This window comes from Parasteatoda tepidariorum, chromosome 1 (genome assembly GCF_982258835.1).
Source record: "Parasteatoda tepidariorum strain Cologne lab strain chromosome 1, Ptep-v5.0, whole genome shotgun sequence".
Lineage (NCBI taxonomy): Eukaryota > Metazoa > Arthropoda > Arachnida > Araneae > Theridiidae > Parasteatoda > Parasteatoda tepidariorum.
Window position 1 is genome coordinate 122,949,105 of NC_141755.1, and position 27,969 is coordinate 122,977,073.

The window sequence follows — 27,969 nt, forward strand, 5'->3', positions numbered from 1 at the left end:
TAAAAAGCAATGTTAAAAGGTATTGTGCAGTATCACAAAGTAGACTTTATGTTAAGTGATTTACGTGAAAATTGAGCGCTTTTCATGAAAAAATCATTTTTTTCGAAGACAATGGCATTAACTGGATAAAATAGAAGAAATTTATATGCATAAGGGATGAGTTTAAAATTTCTTAACTGTGTTCATTTCTATTAATTCTATAAATTTAATATTTATATTAAATGACTAAACTAAAACTGGAAATTTCTTTTGTAAGTTTTTGTAAAAAAAAAACAAAAACAATATAACTATTTTATTTAAAATAAATGCTTTTTTTAATGTAATTTTAAAATCAGTTGATATTTTAATGAAATTTTTTAAAAAAAAATCATTTTTTCAAAAAATATTAAAGTGAACAATTAAATTTTTATATTAGTGAATTATTTTGTCAAGTATGAGGAAAACAAATCTTTAAAATACAAGATAATTTAGACAATTAAACAAGAGGTTGACAAATTTGACTGAGTTAAATTTATTAAGATCTTGTATTTAATTTTCAGTTTTATGTGAAATATTGATTATTAATATTGTTCTGAGTTTTTAATTAAATTTACAACATTAAATTTTTATTTAAATATGTCTTTAAATTAAACTCTTTTGTGATTTGTAATAAAAATACACATTGTAATGGACAATATTAAAAATTGAATGAGTTTTTAAAGATAAGTTTTTCTTCAATGTTTGTTTATAGAATGATGGAAGTCAGGGATGGACAAGGAATATTTTGGAGGGTGGTGGATGCACTTTTTAGGTGGTGTTATGTGATATATATTTATATCAGTATGTAAATATATGTATGTTGAGTTTTCCTTAAGCGTTCCTTTATATTTTAAATATATATTTCTGAGCTGAGAAACATTGGGAATTATGAATCAAACTGTGAACTTCAGGATGATTAAACCATAGTCATTCTCAAATAAAAACTAAAATACAATGATTCCAATAATTTATGAAGGAATTTTTTTCTTAGTTAAGAACTAATTAACTTCAAACAATGTCAGTAGAACTTAATTGTACCTTAAATATATATATAATTTTTTAACACCCAAAAGAACATGATAATAGAATTTTCAATAAAATTCATAAATACCCAGGCACTTATGAATTTCAAGTATTCACCTGGGTAAATACCCAGGGTATTTCTCAAAATACAAAATCTAAAAGCATGGGATAGTAAAAAAGAAGAAAAAGAAAAAATAATTGAATGAAAAAAAGGATTGAAAAAATACACATAAAAAAAAGTTAAGACTGTTATATCTGCGGCAAATTTAGTAACTAACTATACATTTTAATTGTTGTGTTATAGAAGAAAATATAATATTTAAATAATGTATTTATCACCTATTTTACAGATATGACTTTATATTCTATTAAATTAAGATTGTTGATATATATGCATTTCACAAAGCTGACACCCTACTTACAACAATGCTCATAGTATTTTTCATATTCCATTTATAAGAAATAGACTAGAAGAATTTAACACTAAGTAAAATTAATGATAGGATGATTTTAAACTTTTAACAAAATAATTGATCAATATGTAACTATACCATTCAAAAAGTGTTTACATAATAGAATGTTAAATATATAAAAGGCTATTTAAGGTAGTTAAAGGTAAGTAGTAATGAAGGTAATATTAAATTAATGAATTTAGATAGCAAAACTGAAAACCAGCACCTTAGTTACATTTAGCAGGTCTATTATGTTACAAAAATAAATTACCCACATGTTAAAAATTCATATTGTTGGCACATGAACTCGTTCTTTATCAATTAAAAAATTTAAAGTTTGATTTCAGTAGTTGTTATAAATACACACACGAAAGAATTATTGGCTTAAGTTATTTTTCAATTATGTAAATGTTTTCCTATGTAAATACCTTTAACTACCTACTGTAAATTCTTGTGAGTAGTTTTTTCAAAGCATTCTCCCCATCTAGGAAAAAAAAATTATTAAAATTTAAAAAATGACTTCAGAAAATCAGAAAAAGAGCAAGAATCTGGTACAAATATTTAACTTTTTTTTAAAAAAAATAACTTCACCGAGAAATACCGAAAAATTACATTATTTTATGTCGAGTAAAACATAAGAGTATAGTCATCTTATGTATTTCATTCTATTGAAATAAAAAAATTACATAAAATTTCAAAATCATGCGAATAATGTCAGTATATTTATTTACTTGCTTTCAGTTACTATAGATATTGTCTCATAATAGAAAAAGTAATTATTCGCAAGTTATTTCAAAAATAATGAATAGAAAAAAAATGTTAATGCTTAGGGTACATTTTTTCTTATACTGATCATAAATACTGCAATGTAAGCTAGCTATAAGTCTTGCCTGATGTTGTCCTTTGAAATTTATTTGAAACAATTGTGAAATTTATAAATTTAGAATAGGGTTTAACTTTTAAAAATAACATACCTTGCATCCTAACAGCCATAAGACACTATTTTAGTACATTCACAATATACTCTAGTTTGTACACCTTTATGTATTTTTCTACACCTTTACTCCAATTTGGATTTTACTTAGCCTATCCTTATAAAAATAATGTTTCTTATGAAGAAATTTTCCATGACAAAACATTTTTATATGAAAATAAGGATTTAAAAATAGTATTCTTACACAATTAAAAGTGGTATCACATTTTTTCTGAATTTGCCATTTTATAACACTTGCCAAACATAACGCTAAAAAGTACACATTAGGAATTTCAACTTAATATTTAAGGAAAAAGGAAAGAAAAAGCACTCTTAAATTATGCTTAAAGATGTACAAAAAGATCTGTATGATTGCTAGCAGAAATAATAATCGAATTGTTTTTTTCATAACGTTAAATCTTTTTTTCTCTAGCTCCAGCAATCGAATGTGTTTTAATGTCTTCAGTCCAAGTTTCCTTTATAGTGATTCGTTTGATTGTAATAATATTTTTAATTTTTCCTTGCTTAAATTTACCAACCTTAATGACAGGGTAGTAAGTAAATTTGAACTATAATAATGAGTGTTTAGGGAACTAGTACTTAAAAATAAGGACCTAAAAATTTTTTTATACGAAATAAAATAATGTCTCAAATAAATTCAAAAAAGAAAGAAAACACCAAAAAAAAAAAATTTGTCTCGTTTCAGTAAAAAAAAATTACATTATTTCTTTCAAATTAACTAATTTATAGTTTTTTATTCATAAAATTTGTAACTAATAAATTTTTCTTAAATTTATAACAATGGGTAAATCTTTTGATTTTGTAGTAAAAACTTTGAAAGAAAAATCTTCAACAAAAAATCTTATAGTTAAGATGAGGTTCGATTTATTGAGATTGCAACTATAAATGAGGGTCAGGTAAATACCCAGTGGGTAGGGTATTTACTCTTGCAATGGGTAAGTACACCAAAATGAATGTAAAAATTAAATTTATTGTTAATTACTGACTAACCATTATATCAGCTGATAGCTTCTTGTTTTTGACAACCAAGGATACCACCATCAATTTTTTTCATGCTTACAATCTTCCAAAAAGGATGTCCAACATTTTCATCTTCTAGATAAGAAAGAAGAAATATTTTCAATTGAATGCATGAATAAGCATAATTATAAACATGAAAAGAAAAAAAATCTGATTTTCATCATCTAGATAGGAAGGAAAAATATATTTTAAATTAAGTGTATAAATAAGCATAGTATAATAGTGTATAAATAAGCAACATGAAAAGAAAAACAATATTAGGATTTCACAAAAATGTAAATTTCGCACCAACTCTCGAACCATATAGATATTTTATCATGCGCTTTAAAATTTCATAATTACGCTCACTTTAAAATCAACATATAGAATGTACCAATTGAATTAAAGGAATTATTTTACACTAATTACCTCAACAACAAAAAAATTTTTTAGTGATAAAATTAAAAACGTTTTATATTTTGGGTGTCCTAAAAATAAAGTAAATATTTTTAAATAATGCTCTTTTTTAAGATGTGAGCCCTTTTTTAGGGGCTCTTTCCAGCTTCTTGTGCCCTGCCCTTTTTAAGGTCTAGAATGAACATTTTCTTAGTATCTTAATATAAAAGTTACAGAACAATGAAATATAGATTATCTTTCAATTAAAAATAGCAATTGGAATTCTGAGAAATAATAATGTTTAAAAACATCAGAACATTTCAGATTAACAAAGCTAAGTATTACAGAATACACACAAATTTATCAAGAAAAAAAAATAAACAAATGAGCTAGTTCCTTGAATGTTTAGCACTGTCTTAAATTAGCAAATGAATTATTTGAGTTTTGTTATCTTTCCGGATTGAGTAAATTTCTTGTTTACATCGTTACAGAATATAATACATATTTATCACACCCTTGGCCACCAGAATTAAGGTATTATATTATTGTATATTATTGTTTGCCAAGATCACACTAAATAGGTTTACACCATTTATAATATCCTACACAATTCGGTAATTTACCCCCAAATAAAACTTCAAAATAAAAGAAAGCAGTTATAATAAATTTAAACTAAAACTAGCTTAAAAATACTATCGACCTAAATAAAGAAAAAATAGAAATACTATTTCGATCTGATGATATCCATATACGCCCCATCCCAGCATATACTTTTATTTCTGGATGTATTTCCTGGATAACCTGGGTCTTGGCTTCACAGGTCAGATTACGAATATATCCCTGCATAATTTAAACTGCTACTTGAAACAACCGAAATGATAAAATATAAAATAGCACTTTTACTTAAAAACTAATTTTTTGCAGGGCTTAAATGACATGTTTACATAATTTCACGAACATTCACATAAATTAAATTCATTAGCGCATTAAAAATTCATGATCAACAATGCAGTCACAAGAAACATCCAGCAGGACAAGCACAAGAACTTTAACACGGGTAACATCAGCAGAGCTATCACAATTTAGTTAAGTTTTAAAAACCTTTTTTAATTTTAGACAAATTTTTGATTTAAAAATACTCTTTTGGTAATTTTATCAACCAATGCTAAAAGCAAATTCAAATGCTACAAATAAAAAAAAAATTGTTGGCTTTAAATTAATTTCGAAAGATTGTGCGATAATATTTTCACGCTTTTAGCTTACTTGCTTTCTATGACGTTTTTAGATTTTTTGGGTGTAGTCGCATTTACGTCGCAGTAGAGCTGCACAATGGGCTATTGGTGACGGTCTGGGAAACATCCCTGGTCTGGGAAAAGTATATTAAAAAACATAATATAAAATAAATAAAAAAATTTAACGTCGACCCTTGCTGGGTATCGAACCCAGGACTTCCATGACTACAAATCATCCTTGTGCACAGCGCTACCAACTGCACCACGATTCACATACCTGCTACACGTATATTTACCTTAAAGCACCTCCTCCCGGATAATCAACAAAACTTATTTTGGAACATTGTGGGTCCACTAATTAGTCTATAAAAAATTCCTTCGATTCAATTGTTTGTTACATTAGACTCTAATTTCAGGCCGAGTTTGAAATTTATAGGTTAATATTAAAGGGAGTAACGGGGTGTGACGTGTGCGTGCCTCCTGATACGACTTTTGTCCTTTTTTCAGCCATTATTCTCTCTTTAACAAAGAAAAATAATTTTTTTCATATTTAAAACACTTTATTCACTTAAAAATATTGAGAAAGAAGTTAAAAAAATAACATTAAATAAAATAAATAAATAAATGAAAAATAATCAAAATTTATCTGCTTATTAGCTATTATTCGATATTTCATGAAGGAAAAATAGTTATTTCGATATACAGAACACTTCATTCACGCTAAATTGTCGAAAAGTAGATTAAAAAACATAATATAAATTAAATAAAAAAAATTTAAAGGCGACCCTTGCAGGGTATCGAACCCAGGACTTCCGGGACTACAAATCATCCTTGCTCACAGCGCTACCAACTGCACCACGATTCACTTACCTGCTCCGCGTATATTTAGCTTTAAGCACCTCCTCACGGTTAATCAACAAATAATATTTTGGAACATTGTGGGTCCACTAATTAGTCTATAAACAGTTCCTTCAATACAATTGTTTGTTACATTAGACTCAAATTTCAGGCCGAGTTTGAAATTTATAGGTTAATATTATAGCGAGTAACGGGGTGTGATGTGTGCGTGCCTCCTGATGCGACTTTTGTTTTTTTTCAGCCATTATTCGCTCTTTAACAAAGAAAAATAATTCTCTTCATATATAAAACTCTTTATTCTCTTAAAAATATTGAGAAGGAAATTAAAAAAATAACATTAAATAAAATAAATAACTAAATAAAAAATAATCAAAATTTATCTGTTTATTAGCTATTATTCGCAATTTCATACTGGAAAAATAGTTATTTCTAAATACAGAACACTTCATTCACACTAAATTGTCGAAAAGTATATTAAAAAACATAATATAAAATAAATAAAAAAAATTTGAAGTCGACCCTTGCAGGGTATCGAACCTAGGACTTCTGTGACTACAAATCATCCTTGCGCACAGCGCTACCAACTGCACCACGATTCACATACCTGCTACACGTATATTTAGCTTAAAGCACCTCCTCCCGGAAAATCAACAAAACTTATTTTGGAACATTGTGGGTCCACTAATTAGTCTATAAAAAATTCCTTCGGTTCAATTGTTTGTTACATTAGACTCTAATTTCAGGCCGAGTTTGAAATTTATAGGTTAATATTAAAGGGAGTAACGGGGTGTGACGTGTGCGTGCCTCCTGATACGACTTTTGTCCTTTTTTCAGCCATTATTCTCTCTTTAACAAAGAAAAATAATTATTTTCATATTTAAAACACTTTATTCACTTAAAAATATTGAGAAAGAAGTTAAAAAAATAACATTAAATAAAATAAATAAATAAATAAAAAATAATCAAAATTTATCGGCTTATTAGCTATTATTCGATATTTCATGAAGGAAAAATAGTTATTTCGATATACAGAACACTTCATTCACGCTAAATTGTCGAAAAGTAGATTAAAAAACATAATATAAATTAAATAAAAAAAATTTAAAGGCGACCCTTGCAGGGTATCGAACCCAGGACTTCCGGGACTACAAATCATCCTTGCTCACAGCGCTACCAACTGCACCACGATTCACATACCTGCTCCGCGTATATTTAGCTTTAAGCACCTCCTCACGGTTAATCAACAAATAATATTTTGGAACATTGTGGGCCCACTAATTAGTCTATAAACAATTCCTTCAATACAATTGTTTGTTACATTAGACTCAAATTTCAGGCCGAGTTTGAAATTTATAGGTTAATATTATAGCGAGTAACGGGGTGTGATGTTTGCGTGCCTCCTGATGCGACTTTTGTCTTTTTTTCAACCATTATTCGCTCTTTAACAAAGAAAAATAATTCTTTTCATATATAAAACACTTTATTCTCTTAAAAATATTGAGAAGGAAGTTAAAAAAATAACATTAAATAAAATAATTAAATAAATAAAAAATAATCAAAATTTATCAGTTTATTAGCTATTATTCGATATTTCATGAAGGAAAAATAGTTATTTCTAAATACAGAACACTTCATTCACGCTAAATTGTCGAAAAGTAGATTAAAAAACATAATATAAAATTAATAAAAAAAATTTGAAGTCGACCCTTGCAGGGTATCGAACCCAGGACTTCCGGGACTACAAATCACCCTTGCGCACAGCGCTACCAACTGCACCACGATTCACATACCAGCTCCACGTATATTTAGCTTAAAGCATCTCCTCCCGGATAATCAACAAAACTTATTTTGGAACATTGTGGGTCCACTAATTAGTCTATAAAAAATTCCTTCGGTTCACTTGTTTGTTACATTAGACTCTAATTTCAGGCCGAGTTTGAAATTTATAATTTAATATTAAAGGGAGTAACGGGGTGTGACGTATGCGTGCCTCCTGATACGACTTTTGTCCTTTTTTCAGCCATTATTCGCTCTTTAACAAAGAAAAATAATTCTTTTCATACATAAAACACTTTATTCTCTTAAAAATATTGAGAAAGAAGTTAAAAAAATAACATTAAATAAAATAATTAAATAAATAAAAAATAATCAAAATTTATCAGTTTATTAGCTATTATTCGATATTTCATGAAGGAAAAATAGTTATTTCTATATACAGAACACTTCATTCACGCTAAATTGTCGAAAAGTAGATTAAAAAACATAATGTAAAATAAATAAAAAAAATTTAAAGGCGACCCTTGCAGGGTATCGATGCCAGGACTTCCGGGACCACAAATCACCCTTGCGCACAGCGCTACCAACTGCACCACGATTCACATACCAGCTCCACGTATATTTAGCTTAAAGCATCTCCTCCCGGATAATCAACAAAACTTATTTTGGAACATTGTGGGTCCACTAATTAGTCTATAAAAAATTCCTTCGGTTCACTTGTTTGTTACATTAGACTCTAATTTCAGGCCGAGTTTGAAATTTATAGGTTAATATTAAAGGGAGTAACGGGGTGTGACGTGTGCGTGCCTCCTGATACGACTTTTGTCCTTTTTTCAGCCATTATTCGCTCTTTAACAAAGAAAAATAATTCTTTTCATATATAAAACACTTTATTCTCTTAAAAATATTGAGAAAGAAGTTAAAAAAATAACATTAAATAAAATAAATAAAAAATAATCAAAATTTATCAGTTTATTAGCTATTATTCGATATTTCATGAAGGAAAAATAGTTATTTCTATATACAGAACACTTCATTCACGCTAAATTGTCGAAAAGTAGATTAAAAAACATAATGTAAAATAAATAAAAAAAATTTAAAGGCGACCCTTGCAGGGTATCGAACCCAGGACTTCCGGGACCACAAATCACCCTTGCGCACAGCGCTACCAACCGCACCCAATTCTCATACCAGCTCCACGTATATTTAGCTTAAAGCACCTATTCCATGTTAGTCAACAAAACATATTTTGGAACATTGTGGGTCCACTAATTAGTCTATAAAAAATTCCTTTCGTACAATTGTTTGTTACATTAGACTCTAATTTCAGGCCGAGTTTGAAATTTATAGGTTAATATTATAGCGAGTAACGGGGTGTGATGTGTGCGTGCCTCCTGATGCGACTTTTTTTTTTTTCTGCCATTATTCGCTCTTTAACAAAGAAAAATAATTCTTTTCAAATATAAAACACTTTATTCTCTTAAAAATGTTGAGAAAGAAGTTAAAAAAATATCATTAAATAAAATAAACAAATAAAAAAAAATAATCAAATTTTATCAATTAGCTATTATTCGATATTTCATGAAGGAAAAATAGTTATTTCTATATACAGAACACTTTATTTACGCCAAATTGTCGAAAAGTATATTAAAAATCATATTATAAAATAAATAATAAAATTTAAAGTCGACCCTTGCAGGGTATCGAACCCAGGACTTCCGGGACTACAAATCATCCTTGCGCACAGCGCTACCAACTGCACCACGATTCACATACCTGCTACACGTATATTAAGCTTAAAGCAACTCCTCCCGGTTAATCAACAAAACTTATTTTGGAACATTGTGGGTCCACTAATTAGTCTATAAAAAATTCCTTCGGTTCAATTGTTTGTTACATTAGACTCTAATTTCAGGCCGAGTTTGAAATTTATAGGTTAATATTAAAGGGAGTAACGGGGTGTGACGTGTGCGTGCCTCCTGATGCGACTTTTGTTTTTTTTCAGCCATTATTCGCTCTTTAACAAAGAAAAATAATTCTCTTCATATATAAAACTCTTTATTCTGTTAAAAATATTGAGAAGGAAATTAAAAAAATAACATTAAATAAAATAAATAACTAAATAAAAAATAATCAAAATTTATCTGTTTATTAGCTATTATTCGCAATTTCATACTGGAAAAATAGTTATTTCTAAATACAGAACACTTAATTCACACTAAATTGTCGAAAAGTATATTAAAAAACATAATATAAAATAAATAAAAAAAATTTGAAGTCGACCCTTGCAGGGTATCGAACCCAGGACTTCCGTGACAACAAATCATCCTTGCGCACAGCGCTACCAACTGCACCACGATTCACATACCTGCTACACGTATATTTAGCTTAAAGCACCTCCTCCCGGATAATCAACAAAACTTATTTTGGAACATTGTGGGTCCACTAATTAGTCTATAAAAAATTCCTTCGGTTCAATTGTTTGTTACATTAGACTCTAATTTCAGTCCGAGTTTGAAATTTATAGGTTAATATTAAAGGGAGTAACGGGGTGTGTCGTGTGCGTGCCTCCTGATACGACTTTTGTCCTTTTTTCAGCCATTATTCTCTCTTTAACAAAGAAAAATAATTATTTTCATATTTAAAACACTTTATTCACTTAAAAATATTGAGAAAGAAGTTAAAAAAATAACATTAAATAAAATAAATAAATAAATAAAAAATAATCAAAATTTATCTGCTTATTAGCTATTATTCGATATTTCATGAAGGAAAAATAGTTATTTCGATATACAGAACACTTCATTCACGCTAAATTGTCGAAAAGTAGATTAAAAAACATAATATAAATTAAATAAAAAAAATTTAAAGGCGACCCTTGCAGGGTATCTAACCCAGGACTTCCGGGACTACAAATCATCCTTGCGCACAGCGCTACCAACTGCACCACGATTCACATACCTGCTACACGTATATTAAGCTTAAAGCAACTCCTCCCGGTTAATCAACAAAACTTATTTTGGAACATTGTGGGTCCACTAATTAGTCTATAAAAAATTCCTTCGGTTCAATTGTTTGTTACATTAGACTCTAATTTCAGGCCGAGTTTGAAATTTATAGCTTAATATTAAAGGGAGTAACGGGGTGTGACGTGTGCGTGCCTCCTGATACGACTTTTGTCCTTTTTTCAGCCATTATTCTCTCTTTAACAAAGAAAAATAATTATTTTCATATTTAAAACACTTTATTCACTTAAAAATATTGAGAAAGAAGTTAAAAAAATAACATTAAATAAAATAAATAAATAAATAAAAAATAATCAAAATTTATCTGCTTATTAGCTATTATTCGATATTTCATGAAGGAAAAATAGTTATTTCGATATACAGAACACTTCATTCACGCTAAATTGTCGAAAAGTAGATTAAAAAACATAATATAAATTAAATAAAAAAAATTTAAAGGCGACCCTAGCAGGGTATCGAACCCAGGACTTCCGGGACTACAAATCATCCTTGCTCACAGCGCTACCAACTGCACCACGATTCACATACCTGCTCCGCGTATATTTAGCTTTAAGCATCTCCTCACGGTTAATCAACAAATAATATTTTGGAACATTGTGGGCCCACTAATTAGTCTATAAACAATTCCTTCAATACAATTGTTTGTTACATTAGACTCAAATTTCAGGCCGAGTTTGAAATTTATAGGTTAATATTATAGCGAGTAACGGGGTGTGATGTGTGCGTGCCTCCTGATGCGACTTTTGTTTTTTTTCAGCCATTATTCGCTCTTTAACAAAGAAAAATAATTCTCTTCATATATAAAACTCTTTATTCTGTTAAAAATATTGAGAAGGAAATTAAAAAAATAACATTAAATAAAATAAATAACTAAATAAAAAATAATCAAAATTTATCTGTTTATTAGCTATTATTCGCAATTTCATACTGGAAAAATAGTTATTTCTAAATACAGAACACTTAATTCACACTAAATTGTCGAAAAGTATATTAAAAAACATAATATAAAATAAATAAAAAAAATTTGAAGTCGACCCTTGCAGGGTATCGAACCCAGGACTTCCGGGACTACAAATCACCCTTGCGCACAGCGCTACCAACTGCACCACGATTCACATACCAGCTCCACGTATATTTAGCTTAAAGCATCTCCTCCCGGATAATCAACAAAACTTATTTTGGAACATTGTGGGTCCACTAATTAGTCTATAAAAAATTCCTTCGGTTCACTTGTTTGTTACATTAGACTCTAATTTCAGGCCGAGTTTGAAATTTATAATTTAATATTAAAGGGAGTAACGGGGTGTGACGTATGCGTGCCTCCTGATACGACTTTTGTCCTTTTTTCAGCCATTATTCGCTCTTTAACAAAGAAAAATAATTCTTTTCATACATAAAACACTTTATTCTCTTAAAAATATTGAGAAAGAAGTTAAAAAAATAACATTAAATAAAATAATTAAATAAATAAAAAATAATCAAAATTTATCAGTTTATTAGCTATTATTCGATATTTCATGAAGGAAAAATAGTTATTTCTATATACAGAACACTTCATTCACGCTAAATTGTCGAAAAGTAGATTAAAAAACATAATGTAAAATAAATAAAAAAAATTTAAAGGCGACCCTTGCAGGGTATCGATGCCAGGACTTCCGGGACCACAAATCACCCTTGCGCACAGCGCTACCAACTGCACCACGATTCACATACCAGCTCCACGTATATTTAGCTTAAAGCATCTCCTCCCGGATAATCAACAAAACTTATTTTGGAACATTGTGGGTCCACTAATTAGTCTATAAAAAATTCCTTCGGTTCACTTGTTTGTTACATTAGACTCTAATTTCAGGCCGAGTTTGAAATTTATAGGTTAATATTAAAGGGAGTAACGGGGTGTGACGTGTGCGTGCCTCCTGATACGACTTTTGTCCTTTTTTCAGCCATTATTCGCTCTTTAACAAAGAAAAATAATTCTTTTCATATATAAAACACTTTATTCTCTTAAAAATATTGAGAAAGAAGTTAAAAAAATAACATTAAATAAAATAAATAAAAAATAATCAAAATTTATCAGTTTATTAGCTATTATTCGATATTTCATGAAGGAAAAATAGTTATTTCTATATACAGAACACTTCATTCACGCTAAATTGTCGAAAAGTAGATTAAAAAACATAATGTAAAATAAATAAAAAAAATTTAAAGGCGACCCTTGCAGGGTATCGAACCCAGGACTTCCGGGACCACAAATCACCCTTGCGCACAGCGCTACCAACCGCACCCAATTCTCATACCAGCTCCACGTATATTTAGCTTAAAGCACCTATTCCATGTTAGTCAACAAAACATATTTTGGAACATTGTGGGTCCACTAATTAGTCTATAAAAAATTCCTTTCGTACAATTGTTTGTTACATTAGACTCTAATTTCAGGCCGAGTTTGAAATTTATAGGTTAATATTATAGCGAGTAACGGGGTGTGATGTGTGCGTGCCTCCTGATGCGACTTTTGTTTTTTTTCTGCCATTATTCGCTCTTTAACAAAGAAAAATAATTCTTTTCAAATATAAAACACTTTATTCTCTTAAAAATGTTGAGAAAGAAGTTAAAAAAATATCATTAAATAAAATAAACAAATAAAAAAAAATAATCAAATTTTATCAATTAGCTATTATTCGATATTTCATGAAGGAAAAATAGTTATTTCTATATACAGAACACTTTATTTACGCCAAATTGTCGAAAAGTATATTAAAAATCATATTATAAAATAAATAATAAAATTTAAAGTCGACCCTTGCAGGGTATCGAACCCAGGACTTCCGGGACTACAAATCATCCTTGCGCACAGCGCTACCAACTGCACCACGATTCACATACCTGCTACACGTATATTAAGCTTAAAGCAACTCCTCCCGGTTAATCAACAAAACTTATTTTGGAACATTGTGGGTCCACTAATTAGTCTATAAAAAATTCCTTCGGTTCAATTGTTTGTTACATTAGACTCTAATTTCAGGCCGAGTTTGAAATTTATAGGTTAATATTAAAGGGAGTAACGGGGTCTGACGTGTGCGTGCCTCCTGATGCGACTTTTGTTTTTTTTCAGCCATTATTCGCTCTTTAACAAAGAAAAATAATTCTCTTCATATATAAAACTCTTTATTCTGTTAAAAATATTGAGAAGGAAATTAAAAAAATAACATTAAATAAAATAAATAACTAAATAAAAAATAATCAAAATTTATCTGTTTATTAGCTATTATTCGCAATTTCATACTGGAAAAATAGTTATTTCTAAATACAGAACACTTAATTCACACTAAATTGTCGAAAAGTATATTAAAAAACATAATATAAAATAAATAAAAAAAATTTGAAGTCGACCCTTGCAGGGTATCGAACCCAGGACTTCCGTGACAACAAATCATCCTTGCGCACAGCGCTACCAACTGCACCACGATTCACATACCTGCTACACGTATATTTAGCTTAAAGCACCTCCTCCCGGATAATCAACAAAACTTATTTTGGAACATTGTGGGTCCACTAATTAGTCTATAAAAAATTCCTTCGGTTCAATTGTTTGTTACATTAGACTCTAATTTCAGTCCGAGTTTGAAATTTATAGGTTAATATTAAAGGGAGTAACGGGGTGTGTCGTGTGCGTGCCTCCTGATACGACTTTTGTCCTTTTTTCAGCCATTATTCTCTCTTTAACAAAGAAAAATAATTATTTTCATATTTAAAACACTTTATTCACTTAAAAATATTGAGAAAGAAGTTAAAAAAATAACATTAAATAAAATAAATAAATAAATAAAAATAATCAAAATTTATCTGCTTATTAGCTATTATTCGATATTTCATGAAGGAAAAATAGTTATTTCGATATACAGAACACTTCATTCACGCTAAATTGTCGAAAAGTAGATTAAAAAACATAATATAAATTAAATAAAAAAAATTTAAAGGCGACCCTTGCAGGGTATCTAACCCAGGACTTCCGGGACTACAAATCATCCTTGCGCACAGCGCTACCAACTGCACCACGATTCACATACCTGCTACACGTATATTAAGCTTAAAGCAACTCCTCCCGGTTAATCAACAAAACTTATTTTGGAACATTGTGGGTCCACTAATTAGTCTATAAAAAATTCCTTCGGTTCAATTGTTTGTTACATTAGACTCTAATTTCAGGCCGAGTTTGAAATTTATAGCTTAATATTAAAGGGAGTAACGGGGTGTGACGTGTGCGTGCCTCCTGATACGACTTTTGTCCTTTTTTCAGCCATTATTCTCTCTTTAACAAAGAAAAATAATTATTTTCATATTTAAAACACTTTATTCACTTAAAAATATTGAGAAAGAAGTTAAAAAAATAACATTAAATAAAATAAATAAATAAATAAAAAATAATCAAAATTTATCTGCTTATTAGCTATTATTCGATATTTCATGAAGGAAAAATAGTTATTTCGATATACAGAACACTTCATTCACGCTAAATTGTCGAAAAGTAGATTAAAAAACATAATATAAATTAAATAAAAAAAATTTAAAGGCGACCCTAGCAGGGTATCGAACCCAGGACTTCCGGGACTACAAATCATCCTTGCTCACAGCGCTACCAACTGCACCACGATTCACATACCTGCTCCGCGTATATTTAGCTTTAAGCATCTCCTCACGGTTAATCAACAAATAATATTTTGGAACATTGTGGGCCCACTAATTAGTCTATAAACAATTCCTTCAATACAATTGTTTGTTACATTAGACTCAAATTTCAGGCCGAGTTTGAAATTTATAGGTTAATATTATAGCGAGTAACGGGGTGTGATGTGTGCGTGCCTCCTGATGCGACTTTTGTTTTTTTTCAGCCATTATTCGCTCTTTAACAAAGAAAAATAATTCTCTTCATATATAAAACTCTTTATTCTGTTAAAAATATTGAGAAGGAAATTAAAAAAATAACATTAAATAAAATAAATAACTAAATAAAAAATAATCAAAATTTATCTGTTTATTAGCTATTATTCGCAATTTCATACTGGAAAAATAGTTATTTCTAAATACAGAACACTTAATTCACACTAAATTGTCGAAAAGTATATTAAAAAACATAATATAAAATAAATAAAAAAAATTTGAAGTCGACCCTTGCAGGGTATCGAACCCAGGACTTCCGTGACAACAAATCATCCTTGCGCACAGCGCTACCAACTGCACCACGATTCACATACCTGCTACACGTATATTTAGCTTAAAGCACCTCCTCCCGGATAATCAACAAAACTTATTTTGGAACATTGTGGGTCCACTAATTAGTCTATAAAAAATTCCTTCGGTTCAATTGTTTGTTACATTAGACTCTAATTTCAGGCCGAGTTTGAAATTTATAGGTTAATATTAAAGGGAGTAACGGGGTGTGACGTGTGCGTGCCTCCTGATACGACTTTTGTCCTTTTTTCAGCCATTATTCTCTCTTTAACAAAGAAAAATAATTATTTTCATATTTAAAACACTTTATTCACTTAAAAATATTGAGAAAGAAGTTAAAAAAATAACATTAAATAAAATAAATAAATAAATAAAAAATAATCAAAATTTATCTGCTTATTAGCTATTATTCGATATTTCATGAAGGAAAAATAGTTATTTCGATATACAGAACACTTCATTCACGCTAAATTGTCGAAAAGTAGATTAAAAAACATAATATAAATTAAATAAAAAAATTTTAAAGGCGACCCTTGCAGGGTATCGAACCCAGGCCTTCCCTGACTACAAATCATCCTTGCTCACAGCGCTACCTACTGCACCACGATTCACATACCTGCTCCGCGTATATTTAGCTTTAAGCACCTCCTCACGGTTAATCAACAAATAATATTTTGGAACATTGTGGGCCCACTAATTAGTCTATATACAGTTCCTTCAATACAATTGTTTGTTACATTAGACTCAAATTTCAGGCCGAGTTTGAAATTTATAGGTTAATATTATAGCGAGTAACGGGGTGTGATGTGTGCGTGCCTCCTGATGCGACTTTTGTTTTTTTTCAGCCATTATTCGCTCTTTAACAAAGAAAAGTAATTCTCTTCATATATAAAACTCTTTATTCTCTTAAAAATATTGAGAAGGAAATTAAAAAAATAACATTAAATAAAATAAATAACTAAATAAAAAATAATCAAAATTTATCTGTTTATTAGCTATTATTCGCAATTTCATACTGGAAAAATAGTTATTTCTAAATACAGTACACTTCATTCACACTAAATTGTCGAAAAGTATATTAAAAAACATAATATAAAATAAATAAAAAAAATTTGAAGTCGACCCTTGCAGGGTATCGAACCCAGGACTTCCGTGACTACAAATCATCCTTGCGCACAGCGCTACCAACTGCACCACGATTCACATACCTGCTACACGTATATTTAGCTTAAAGCACCTCCTCCCGGATAATCAACAAAACTTATTTTGGAGCATTGTGGCTCCACTAATTAGTCTATAAAAAATTCCTTCGGTTCAATTGTTTGTTACATTAGACTCTAATTTCAGGCCGAGTTTGAAATTTATAGGTTAATATTAAAGGGAGTAACGGGGTGTGACGTGTGCGTGCCTCCTGATACGACTTTTGTCCTTTTTTCAGCCATTATTCTCTCTTTAACAAAGAAAAATAATTATTTTCATATTTAAAACACTTTATTCACTTAAAAATATTGAGAAAGAAGTTAAAAAAATAACATTAAATAAAATAAATAAATAAATAAAAAATAATCTAAATTTATCTTCTTATTAGCTATTATTCGATATTTCATGAAGGAAAAATAGTTATTTCGATATACAGAACACTTCATTCACGCTAAATTGTCGAAAAGTAGATTAAAAAACATAATATAAATTAAATAAAAAAAATTTAAAGGCGACCCTTGCAGGGTATCGAACCCAGGACTTCCGGGACTACAAATCATCCTTGCTCACAGCGCTACCAACTGCACCACGATTCACATACCTGCTCCGCGTATATTTAGCTTTAAGCACCTCCTCACGGTTAATCAACAAATAATATTTTGGAACATTATGGGCCCACTAATTAGTCTATAAGCAATTCCTTCAATACAATTGTTTGTTACATTACACTCAAATTTCAGGCCGAGTTTGAAATTTATAGGTTAATATTATAGCGAGTAACGGGGTGTGATGTGTGCGTGCCTCCTGATGCGACTTTAGTTTTTTTTCAGCCATTATTCGCTCTTTAACAAAGAAAAGTACATCTCTTCATATACAAAACTCTTTATTCTCTTAAAAATATTGAGAAGGAAATTAAAAAAATAACATTAAATAAAATAAATAACTAAATAAAAAATAATCAAAATTTATCTGTTTATTAGCTATTATTCGCAATTTCATACTGGAAAAATAGTTATTTCTAAATACAGTACACTTCATTCACACTAAATTGTCGAAAAGTATATTAAAAAACATAATATAAAATAAATAAAAAAAATTTGAAGTCGACCCTTGCAGGGTATCGAACCCAGGACTTCCGTGACTACAAATCATCCTTGCGCACAGCGCTACCAACTGCACCACGATTCACATACCTGCTACACGTATATTTAGCTTAAAGCACTTCCTCCCGGATAATCAACAAAACTTATTTTGGAACATTGTGGCTCCACTAATTAGTCTATAAAAAATTCCTTCGGTTCAATTGTTTGTTACATTAGACTCTAATTTCAGGCCGAGTTTGAAATTTATAGGTTAATATTAAAGGGAGTAACGGGGTGTGACGTGTGCGTGCCTCCTGATACGACTTTTGTCCTTTTTTCAGCCATTATTCTCTCTTTAACAAAGAAAAATAATTATTTTCATATTTAAAACACTTTATTCACTTAAAAATATTGAGAAAGAAGTTAAAAAAATAACATTAAATAAAATAAATAAATAAATAAAAAATAATCTAAATTTATCTTCTTATTAGCTATTATTCGATATTTCATGAAGGAAAAATAGTTATTTCGATATACAGAACACTTCATTCACGCTAAATTGTCGAAAAGTAGATTAAAAAACATAATATAAATTAAATAAAAAAAATTTAAAGGCGACCCTTGCAGGGTATCGAACCCAGGACTTCCGGGACTACAAATCATCCTTGCTCACAGCGCTACCAACTGCACCACGATTCACATACCTGCTCCGCTTATATTTAGCTTTAAGCACCTCCTCACGGTTAATCAACAAATAATATTTTGGAACATTATGGGCCCACTAATTAGTCTATAAGCAATTCCTTCAATACAATTGTTTGTTACATTAGACTCAAATTTCAGGCCGAGTTTGAAATTTATAGGTTAATATTATAGCGAGTAACGGGGTGTGATGTTTGCGTGCCTCCTGATGCGACTTTTGTCTTTTTTTCAGCCATTATTCGCTCTTTAACAAAGAAAAATAATTCTTTTCATATATAAAACACTTTATTCTCTTAAAAATATTGAGAAGGAAGTTAAAAAAATAACATTAAATAAAATAATTAAATAAATAAAAAATAATCAAAATTTATCAGTTTATTAGCTATTATTCGATATTTCATGAAGGAAAAATAGTTATTTCTAAATACAGAACACTTCATTCACGCTAAATTGTCGAAAAGTAGATTAAAAAACATAATATAAAATAAATAAAAAAAATTTGAAGTCGACCCTTGCAGGGTATCGAACCCAGGACTTCCGGGACCACAAATCACCCTTGCGCACAGCGCTACCAACTGCACCACGATTCACATACCAGCTCCACGTATATTTAGCTTAAAGCATCTCCTCCCGGATAATCAACAAAACTTATTTTGGAACATTGTGGGTCCACTAATTAGTCTATAAAAAATTCCTTCGGTTCACTTGTTTGTTACATTAGACTCTAATTTCAGGCCGAGTTTGAAATTTATAATTTAATATTATAGGGAGTAACGGGGTGTGACGTATGCGTGCCTCCTGATACGACTTTTGTCCTTTTTTCAGCCATTATTCGCTCTTTAACAAAGAAAAATAATTCTTTTCATATATAAAACACTTTATTCTCTTAAAAATATTGAGAAAGAAGTTAAAAAAATAACATTAAATAAAATAATTAAATAAATAAAAAATAATCAAAATTTATCTGTATATTAGCTATTATTCGATATTTCATGAAGGAAAAATAGTTATTTCTATATACAGAACACTTCATTCACGCTAAATTGTCGAAAAGTAGATTAAAAAACATAATGTAAAATAAATAAAAAAAATTTAAAGGCGACCCTTGCAGGGTATCGAACCCTGGACTTCCGGGACCACAAATCACCCTTGCGCACAGCGCTACCAACTGCACCACGATTCACATACCAGCTACACGTATATTTAGCTAAAAGCACCTATTCCATGTTAGTCAACAAAACATATTTTGGAACATTGTGGGACCACTAATTAGTCTATAAAAAATTCCTTTCGTACAATTGTTTGTTACATTAGACTCTAATTTCAGGCCGAGTTTGAAATTTATAGGTTAATATTAAAGGGAGTAACGGGGTGAGATGAGTGCGTGCCTCCTGATACGACTTTTGTCTTTTTTTCTGCCATTATTCGCTCTTTAACAAAGAAAAATAATTCTTTTCAAATATAAAACACTTTATTCTCTTTAAAATGTTGAGAAAGAAGTTAAAAAAATATCATTAAATAAAATAAACAAATAAAAAAAAATAATCAAATTTTATCAATTAGCTATTATTCGATATTTCATGAAGGAAAAATAGTTATTTCTATATACAGAACACTTTATTTACGCCAAATTGTCGAAAAGTATATTAAAAATCATATTATAAAATAAATAATAAAATTTAAAGTCGACCCTTGCAGGGTATCGAACCCAGGTCTTCCGGGACTACAAATCATCCTTGCCCACAGCGCTACCAACTGCACCACGATTCACATACCTGCTTCGCGTATATTTAGCTTTAAGCACCTTCTCACGGTTAATCAACAAATAATATTTTGGAACATTGTGGGCCCACTAATTAGTCTATAAACAATTCCTTCAATACAATTGTTTGTTACATTAGACTCAAATTTCAGGCCGAGTTTGAAATTTATAGGTTAATATTATAGCGAGTAACGGGGTGTAATGTTTGCGTGCCTCCTGATACGACTTTTGTCTTTTTTTCATCCATTATTCGCTCTTTAACAAAGAAAAATAATTCTTTTCATATATAAAACACTTTATTCTCTTAAAAATATTGAGAAAGAAGTTAAAAAAATAACATTAAATAAAATAATTAAATAAATAAAAAATAATCAAAATTTATCAGTTTATTTATTCGATATTTCATGAAGGAAAAATAGTTATTTCTATATACAGAACACTTCATTCACGCTAAATTGTCGAAAAGTAGATAAAAAAACATAATATAAATTAAATAAAAAAAATTTAAAGGCGACCCTTGCAGGGTATCGAACCCAGGACTTCCGGGACGCACTCACGGAAATGCTCACGGTTTCGGCACCGCTTGGCGCGGTCGAGAATAAGCTCTCTGAAAACAGCAAAATTGAGAATATGGTAACCCAACCGATCTATGCGTCACATCTTGCTACAACGTGCAACCCTATTACGTTGATTGAGTAGGAAAATGATGGTTCTATTCTAGTTAAAAATTTCTTTCTTATTCACTTCTATCCTCACACCACTCTTGTATTTTTTATAAACGGTTTTCGTTTTGAATGAAAAATTCATACTTAATGTTTATGTTTCAGAATTTCATTTAAAAACAGATTCTTGTAAATATTTTACTTTTCAACTTCTTTTTTTTTATTACTATTGTTCTTGAAAGTGTAAAATCAATTTTTTTTTTTTTTTTTTTTTAGTTTTTTTTTTTAATTTACTTGCTAAGACAGTTTACCATTCTTTACTATGCTATATATATAAAGGCTTGTGTGCTCACTATATACTGAGGAATATTGCATTCAGTTTCCAATTCAAATGTAAGAAAATTTTATATAAGGTATTTTTATTGCAGTACATTGCAAAAATTACCTTTATCGCTAAATTCAGCATTTCAGATGCGTAATTAGGAAAAAAATTAATTCTTTTATTCCAAATGCATAATAAAAATTCTTCACAATGAAATACATACTGTTACGCTAATAATGAACTATAATAGATTTGAGAAATGAGTTAACGAAGAACTTTATACAGTTAAAAAAATTGCCTCACTTGTTTGCTTTATCAGATGGAGGAGATTTTATTAAATCTTTTTCCTCAAATAAAACATTTAATCAGAAAAAGGTGATAATTTTCAATTAGAAATATATATAAGAAATTTTTCACAAAGGAATCGCTACTTTTACGCAAATCTGAACAAGCTACAAAGATAGATCTGAAAAAATAGACCTGAGAAAGCAATTGATAAATTTAAAGTGCTTTAATTTAACCTTATCATTTTAGTCATTTGTTTGCGGTTTCAAAAGTAATAAAAGTTTTAAAAAAACGTTTATTTCATTATCATACGCAGCACTTTACTTTAACCTTATTATTTTATTCATTTTCAATAAGATGAAGATTTTAATGACACTACTTCAATATTTTGAAAGTTTCAAAAATTATAAAAATTCAGAAAAAAAAGTTTTATTTAATTTTAATCCGATAAAATTTACTTTAACATTATTTTATTCAAATGCAATTTCAAAAGTGATGAAGTACAAGAACCAAGTTTTATTTTATAATTATGCGACTAAAAATTTTGCAATTTCTTTTACCATTACTAGTGCCATTTCTTATAACATTACTAAATAAAATATTATATAATAGTATAAGAAAAAAAATGAATGGTAGATTCAAAATAAATAATAAGAAATACTTCACTGAAAAATCGATATTTTTACACAATTTATAATTAATTGGGGAATATTTTAGGAAATGGATCTACAAAAGCAAATTATACAATTAAAATAATTTATCCTTAGAATGCAACAGTGAACTATTTTGTTAATATGAAACATATTTCGGATGTTTTTGTATATAGTTTTAAAAATAAACATGTATAATAAAATTAGTTACAGTTCCTTGACATAAGAGTTTCTCTGTTTCTTCAGTTTGATTAGACCAATCTGAACTTAAGTATATATAAAAGTAATATATAATTTATATTTTAGGGCTCTAAGAGAACTTTTGCTTTTATTTGTTCTTTAGCATTTATGCTATTTTTAACCTAATTGATTTGTTTTATGTACCGTGATTGCTTGCATCTTAAAAAATACCTATAGTTGATTTATAGAGAAAATTACATTGTCAACTTTCATCATTAATTAACAACACTTAAACTCGAAAAAAAAGTTGTTCGCAAGTATAACACTAGTTTCCATTGCACGCATTTCAATTATAAATTTGGAGTTTAATTTTAAAAAAAAGAACTATAACTTTAAACGCGATAAAATGATTTTATTAAAATTTAAATCAAATCAGTAAAAATAATATTTCATTTATCTATTTAATTATTATTTTTTTTAACTAAAAAATTGAAAATAAAAAACACTTCTGAGAAAACTCCAAACAAGTCAATACAATCAATGTATCAGAATACGTCATCAGGTCAATGCCCTTCACAGTCATAAAATTTTAAAATTAAATTCCAGCTTAGAAGTTCAGATTAAAACTAAATTTGAAAGATTTAATTAAAATTATAACTAAACATTGCAAAGAGAATTTTGTGTTCTAATATTTGAGTTACATGATCTTATGAAAACACAAAAACAGTGAAAAAAATTTTAATAAAATAGTGAAAACAATTCTATCCCTTGTTTATAAACGCTACGCAAAAGCAATTTGGCGACAGAGCAGGTTTGACTTAAAAGTTTCCGCCAAGAATGCCAAGCGGTGCCGAAACCGTGAGCATTTCCGTGAGTGCTTCCGGGACTACAAATCATCCTTGCCCACAGCGCTACCAACTGCACCACGATTCACATACCAGCCGCGCGAATATTTAGCTTAATATACTTTTTGACAATTTAACGTGAATCAAGTGTTCTGTATATAGAAATAACTATTTTTCCTTTATGAAATAGCGAATAATAGCTAATAAACTGATAAATTTTGGATTGGATTCGAAGTCATTTTTCAATATTAACGCATGGCCCGATATCAGACCTTAATATTGACAAATAATATATTAATTGGACCTCGTGTTATATTACCGGGTAATAGTGTACCCTGCCAGATGAAATAATTATAAACCTCTTAGGGGGTACACAATGTGGCCCTGTAGTTTACTATTTACGTATATCTTAAATAGTGTGTTCTAAAGAGCTTTAAAACGAGGAAATTCGAAATTATTTTTCAATATTACCGCAAGGCCCAATATCAGACCTTAATATTGGTCCATAATATTTTAATTTGACCACGTATTTAATTGCCGGGTAGTATTGTACCCTACCAGAGGAAATAATTATAGACCTCATAGGGCAGGGGTGGCGAACCTTTTTGCACTAACGTGCCATTTTTTCCAAAAAATTGTTTAATGTGATCATAGACGTGCCATCAAATAATTTTGACTTCGTGATTATTGGGAAAGTAATAATACTGAATACTATCAACTCAAAACTCTTTATATACTATGGAAAAAAAGGCATTTTGCAATGTCTCAGTTATACGCATAATTCAACTTAAAGTAACATCAGTGTGACTTCTGTTGTTGCAAATCAGATGACAAATAACTTATATTAGATCGTATGTTAGTTTAAACAGGACTGTTAAATTGTTTTGCTAGTTATTTATTGTTAGTTTTTTTTGGCATTAATTGTTAATTTTTTTGTCAATAATTTTTTTTAAATTTTAATTTATATGTTAATATGCTTCATAGTAAACCTTGTGATGGGTGGCGTGCCCAAAATATTGTATCGCGTGTCATAAATGTCACGCGTGCCATTGGTTCGCCATCCCTGTCATAGGGGGTTCACACAGTGGCTCTTTAATTTCCTATGTATGTATAAATATAATAGTGTGTTGAATAGCGTTTAAATGAAGAAATTCGAAGTCACTATTCTGTATAAAAATATGGTCCTATATCTCCCTCTTATATTACCCTATAATATTCAAATTGGACCACGTATTATATTACCGGGTAATAGTGTACCCTACCAGAGGAAATCATTATAGACCTCATAGGGGGTACACAATGTGGCCCTGTAGTTTACTATGTACGCATATGTATTTGAAGCACGTTTTTTATCGTTTTCTTATATGAAGCATATTTAATAACATATAAAGTTTTTAAATTTTGACTCATCTTTTTTATGATACCTGGGCTCCAGCGGCCCAAATTTTAAAAAAAAGATACTCAGTGAAAATTCTGGGAACCCCTTTAAAGCTATTATTTTACTATTGGGGTAGCTGGAAAGTAATTTCGGTGTTTTAGAGTGAAATAAACTTTTTTTTTTCCTACACAAAAAATAAAATTAGTCAAATATCTTTCATTCTATTTGACTGACTTTTCTACTATTTCCATGATCCAAAGCTCATAGAACTTCAGGTCCTTATAAGCAAAACTTTTATTTTTATTTTACTAGAAATGTCATTACTGCGCAGAATGGTAATTTTATCACAATTTTATGTGATTTTTATTGATAAAATCTTTAAAATTTAAAAATTTTGTAAAATTCGTAAAAATGGTAATCAAGATATGATAAATGATGTAAATAAATAAATATTAAATGATAGTGGGAGATCGGGTCTACATGGGGGATGCGACAATACCTCCCAATCAAGCTACTATAATTTTGTACCGAGTTAACTCGGTTGGGTCTATATATTGCAAATATTTATTTATTATCCCGACAATACCCGGGCATAGCAGAATTTGTCAGTTTTTTTTCCCGTTTTTACTAGATTGGAATAAAAATCTGCTGTCATTGGAAGATTACAAAGGTTTGTTTATGACATTTGCTGTTGGATTGCGATACTGCACACGTGCTTTGTGCGCTTGTATATACGACGGTTACTAAATTTACGTAGGGTCTGCGTAGGGACCGAGGGTGTGCGGTATTGGTCCTCGTTAAACTGTGCTGCCGTAAAGTGCTCGACTTCGCGTGCAGGTCGTCGGGCTACCGAAGCGGAGGCGCCACCCCCTTTGCAGAGGATCAAAATTGTAATGGCATGTCTTCGGATCATCCTCCGGGATGTTTCCCAGACCGTCGCCAATAGCCCATTGTGCAGCTCTAGTGCGACGTAAATTAACAACAACAAATTTATGTAGGAAAAAAAAAGAGTAAAAAAAATAGCGTATCACTTCACTGTTGTTTGGAAAGTATCACTTTGTTTTGTCCCTTGTTTTAAAAACTATCATACGAAGACTAATATTTAACTTATTTCATTTTCTGAGATAACTCAGGATAGTACAGTGATGGTAAATTAAATGTCATCATGAAATGTGCCTCATTTCAGCAAATATTCCTCTATATAAAATGTATTTTTTAAAAAGAAATAATTTTTAAGCAATCTTAGTAAGAGCAATTGGAATTTAAGAAAAGAAGATAATTTTATAACCATCATGCTGTTAGTATTATATGATAATAAAGTTCCATCCCAGGAAAAACAAATACATAGGTCCAGCACCACAAAACTGCTGGTTGCCAGCAGCTAAAGCGACGGGTCTAAGTCACTTTCAACTGTACTTATGCTGGCCAGTAGTATTCAACACAGCATTCGTCGTCTAAGAAGCGCAGGATGAGGGATTGCCCGACATTTTCAAGCAGAGGGTAATCAATAATTGAGGGCCAGCAATTTATATGCACTCAGCAGCATCCTTTCAGTCTATTGAGACTTACTAGAAGTCACTGACCTAGTTACAGGGGTAATTAAAACCCTCAAATCCAATTATTTTTATTTAATACAATTCAGTTAGCTAAATAAATATCTAGCTATCTAATAACATGTTTGAATAAATTATTAATAAATGAACTAAGAAAATATTTTTAGGTAATTCTCTCATTTAAATTGCTTTTGTAAAGAAAAATATTTTTTACACAGCTCAACCCCTTAGTCCAGAAGATGTGCCCTGCATAATCTATGTTTAACTCCTTAAGGATCGGTTAATTTTCATGAAAACGATCATAAAAGTGCCTATTTTCTTGGCTTTTGTATTTATATTAGATTAGTGCTGCAACTAGTTTAAAATAAACTAATTACACTTACTCTACAATTACCTTAAAATTTTCCTGTTACTGCCACCAGGTGTGTAAAATGAGAAATAAAATGTTTTCCTTGCAAAAGAAATGAATTAGTTTTATTCTTATTGACGCGTTACTACTGAACACTCCAGCCCGTTAATATCACGCGAGCGAGAAATAGCGAGCAAAATCTCACCCCGTCATTTTCACGGGAGCGAGAAGGAAGGGGTTAAACTTATTAGTACATTTTTAAGCTAGGTAAACATACATAATAGTTTTTCCTTCACTGTGCTATTCTACTTAAAAGCAGAGTAATAAAACTGCTGTCCAGATTTATAGAAATTCTGTATCTCACAAGTAATTGTTCAAGTTTTAACTTGTAGTCAATATATGTATATAAATTACTAAACATAAAATAAATAGATAATAAAGTTAAAAATAGAGTTTTAAAATAAAAGCTGTGCGTTTTTAAGGAATCTAGTGATACTATTGTACCCTATACAGAAACTATATACAACCTACAGCCGATAATATTAAGAAGCTGTCTACAGATGACGATTTAGTGCAGTATTGATCATGAATTCATGTTTTACAGATTATATTTTGTCTTGCAGGAAATTTAGCAAAAAATAAGTGTATTGTACAAAAATGTACTAATATAATCACCTGATTATCTCATGTAATGAATTGAATGTACACTGAAAGTAGTTAAATACATAATCAACATTGTCTCTAGCATACATTTTATTATACAAAGATATATAAATACAAAGACATATCCATAAACAATACAAATATTACACAAATTTCTATTTATATTTAATTTTAAAAATAATAAAGACAACAGAGAAATAAATATTTTTGTCAACATAGAATCCCTTGGAATAGCATAGAAGAGTTCTGAAAAACTTCAATATAACAACTGCAACAAACAATGCTTGACATTTTTCAAAATCCTGAAAGAGAAGATATTAAAATAAAAATTAT

The 27,969-nt window shown here is 29.7% G+C and overlaps 1 protein-coding gene and 1 pseudogene across 12 annotated transcripts in view; both read right to left on the reverse strand.

Annotated features, from left to right (window-relative positions):
- LOC147816860 (uncharacterized) overlaps window positions 1–5,113 on the reverse strand; it is a 56,592-nt pseudogene extending 51,479 nt beyond the window's left edge. Inside the window, exons 1-2 of the transcript XR_015433537.1 lie at window positions 4,608–5,113; window positions 3,478–3,582 (exon numbers count right to left, since the gene is read on the reverse strand). The product of XR_015433537.1 is annotated as an uncharacterized LOC147816860 (transcript). The remainder of the gene's footprint in view (window positions 1–3,477; window positions 3,583–4,607) is intronic.
- Window positions 5,114–27,708: 22,595 nt separating this feature from the next.
- Window positions 27,709–27,969, reverse strand: part of LOC147816861 (inositol 1,4,5-trisphosphate receptor-like) — a 310,281-nt gene continuing 310,020 nt past the window's right edge. For all 11 annotated transcript variants that reach the window (XM_087162562.1, XM_087162677.1, XM_087162551.1 and 8 more), the window contains one exon: window positions 27,709–27,938. Coding sequence is in view for 1 of the 11 variants with exons in the window: in XM_087162677.1 (XP_087018803.1) it covers window positions 27,792–27,938 (147 nt within the window). In the remaining 10 variants the exon portion in view is untranslated. The remainder of the gene's footprint in view (window positions 27,939–27,969) is intronic.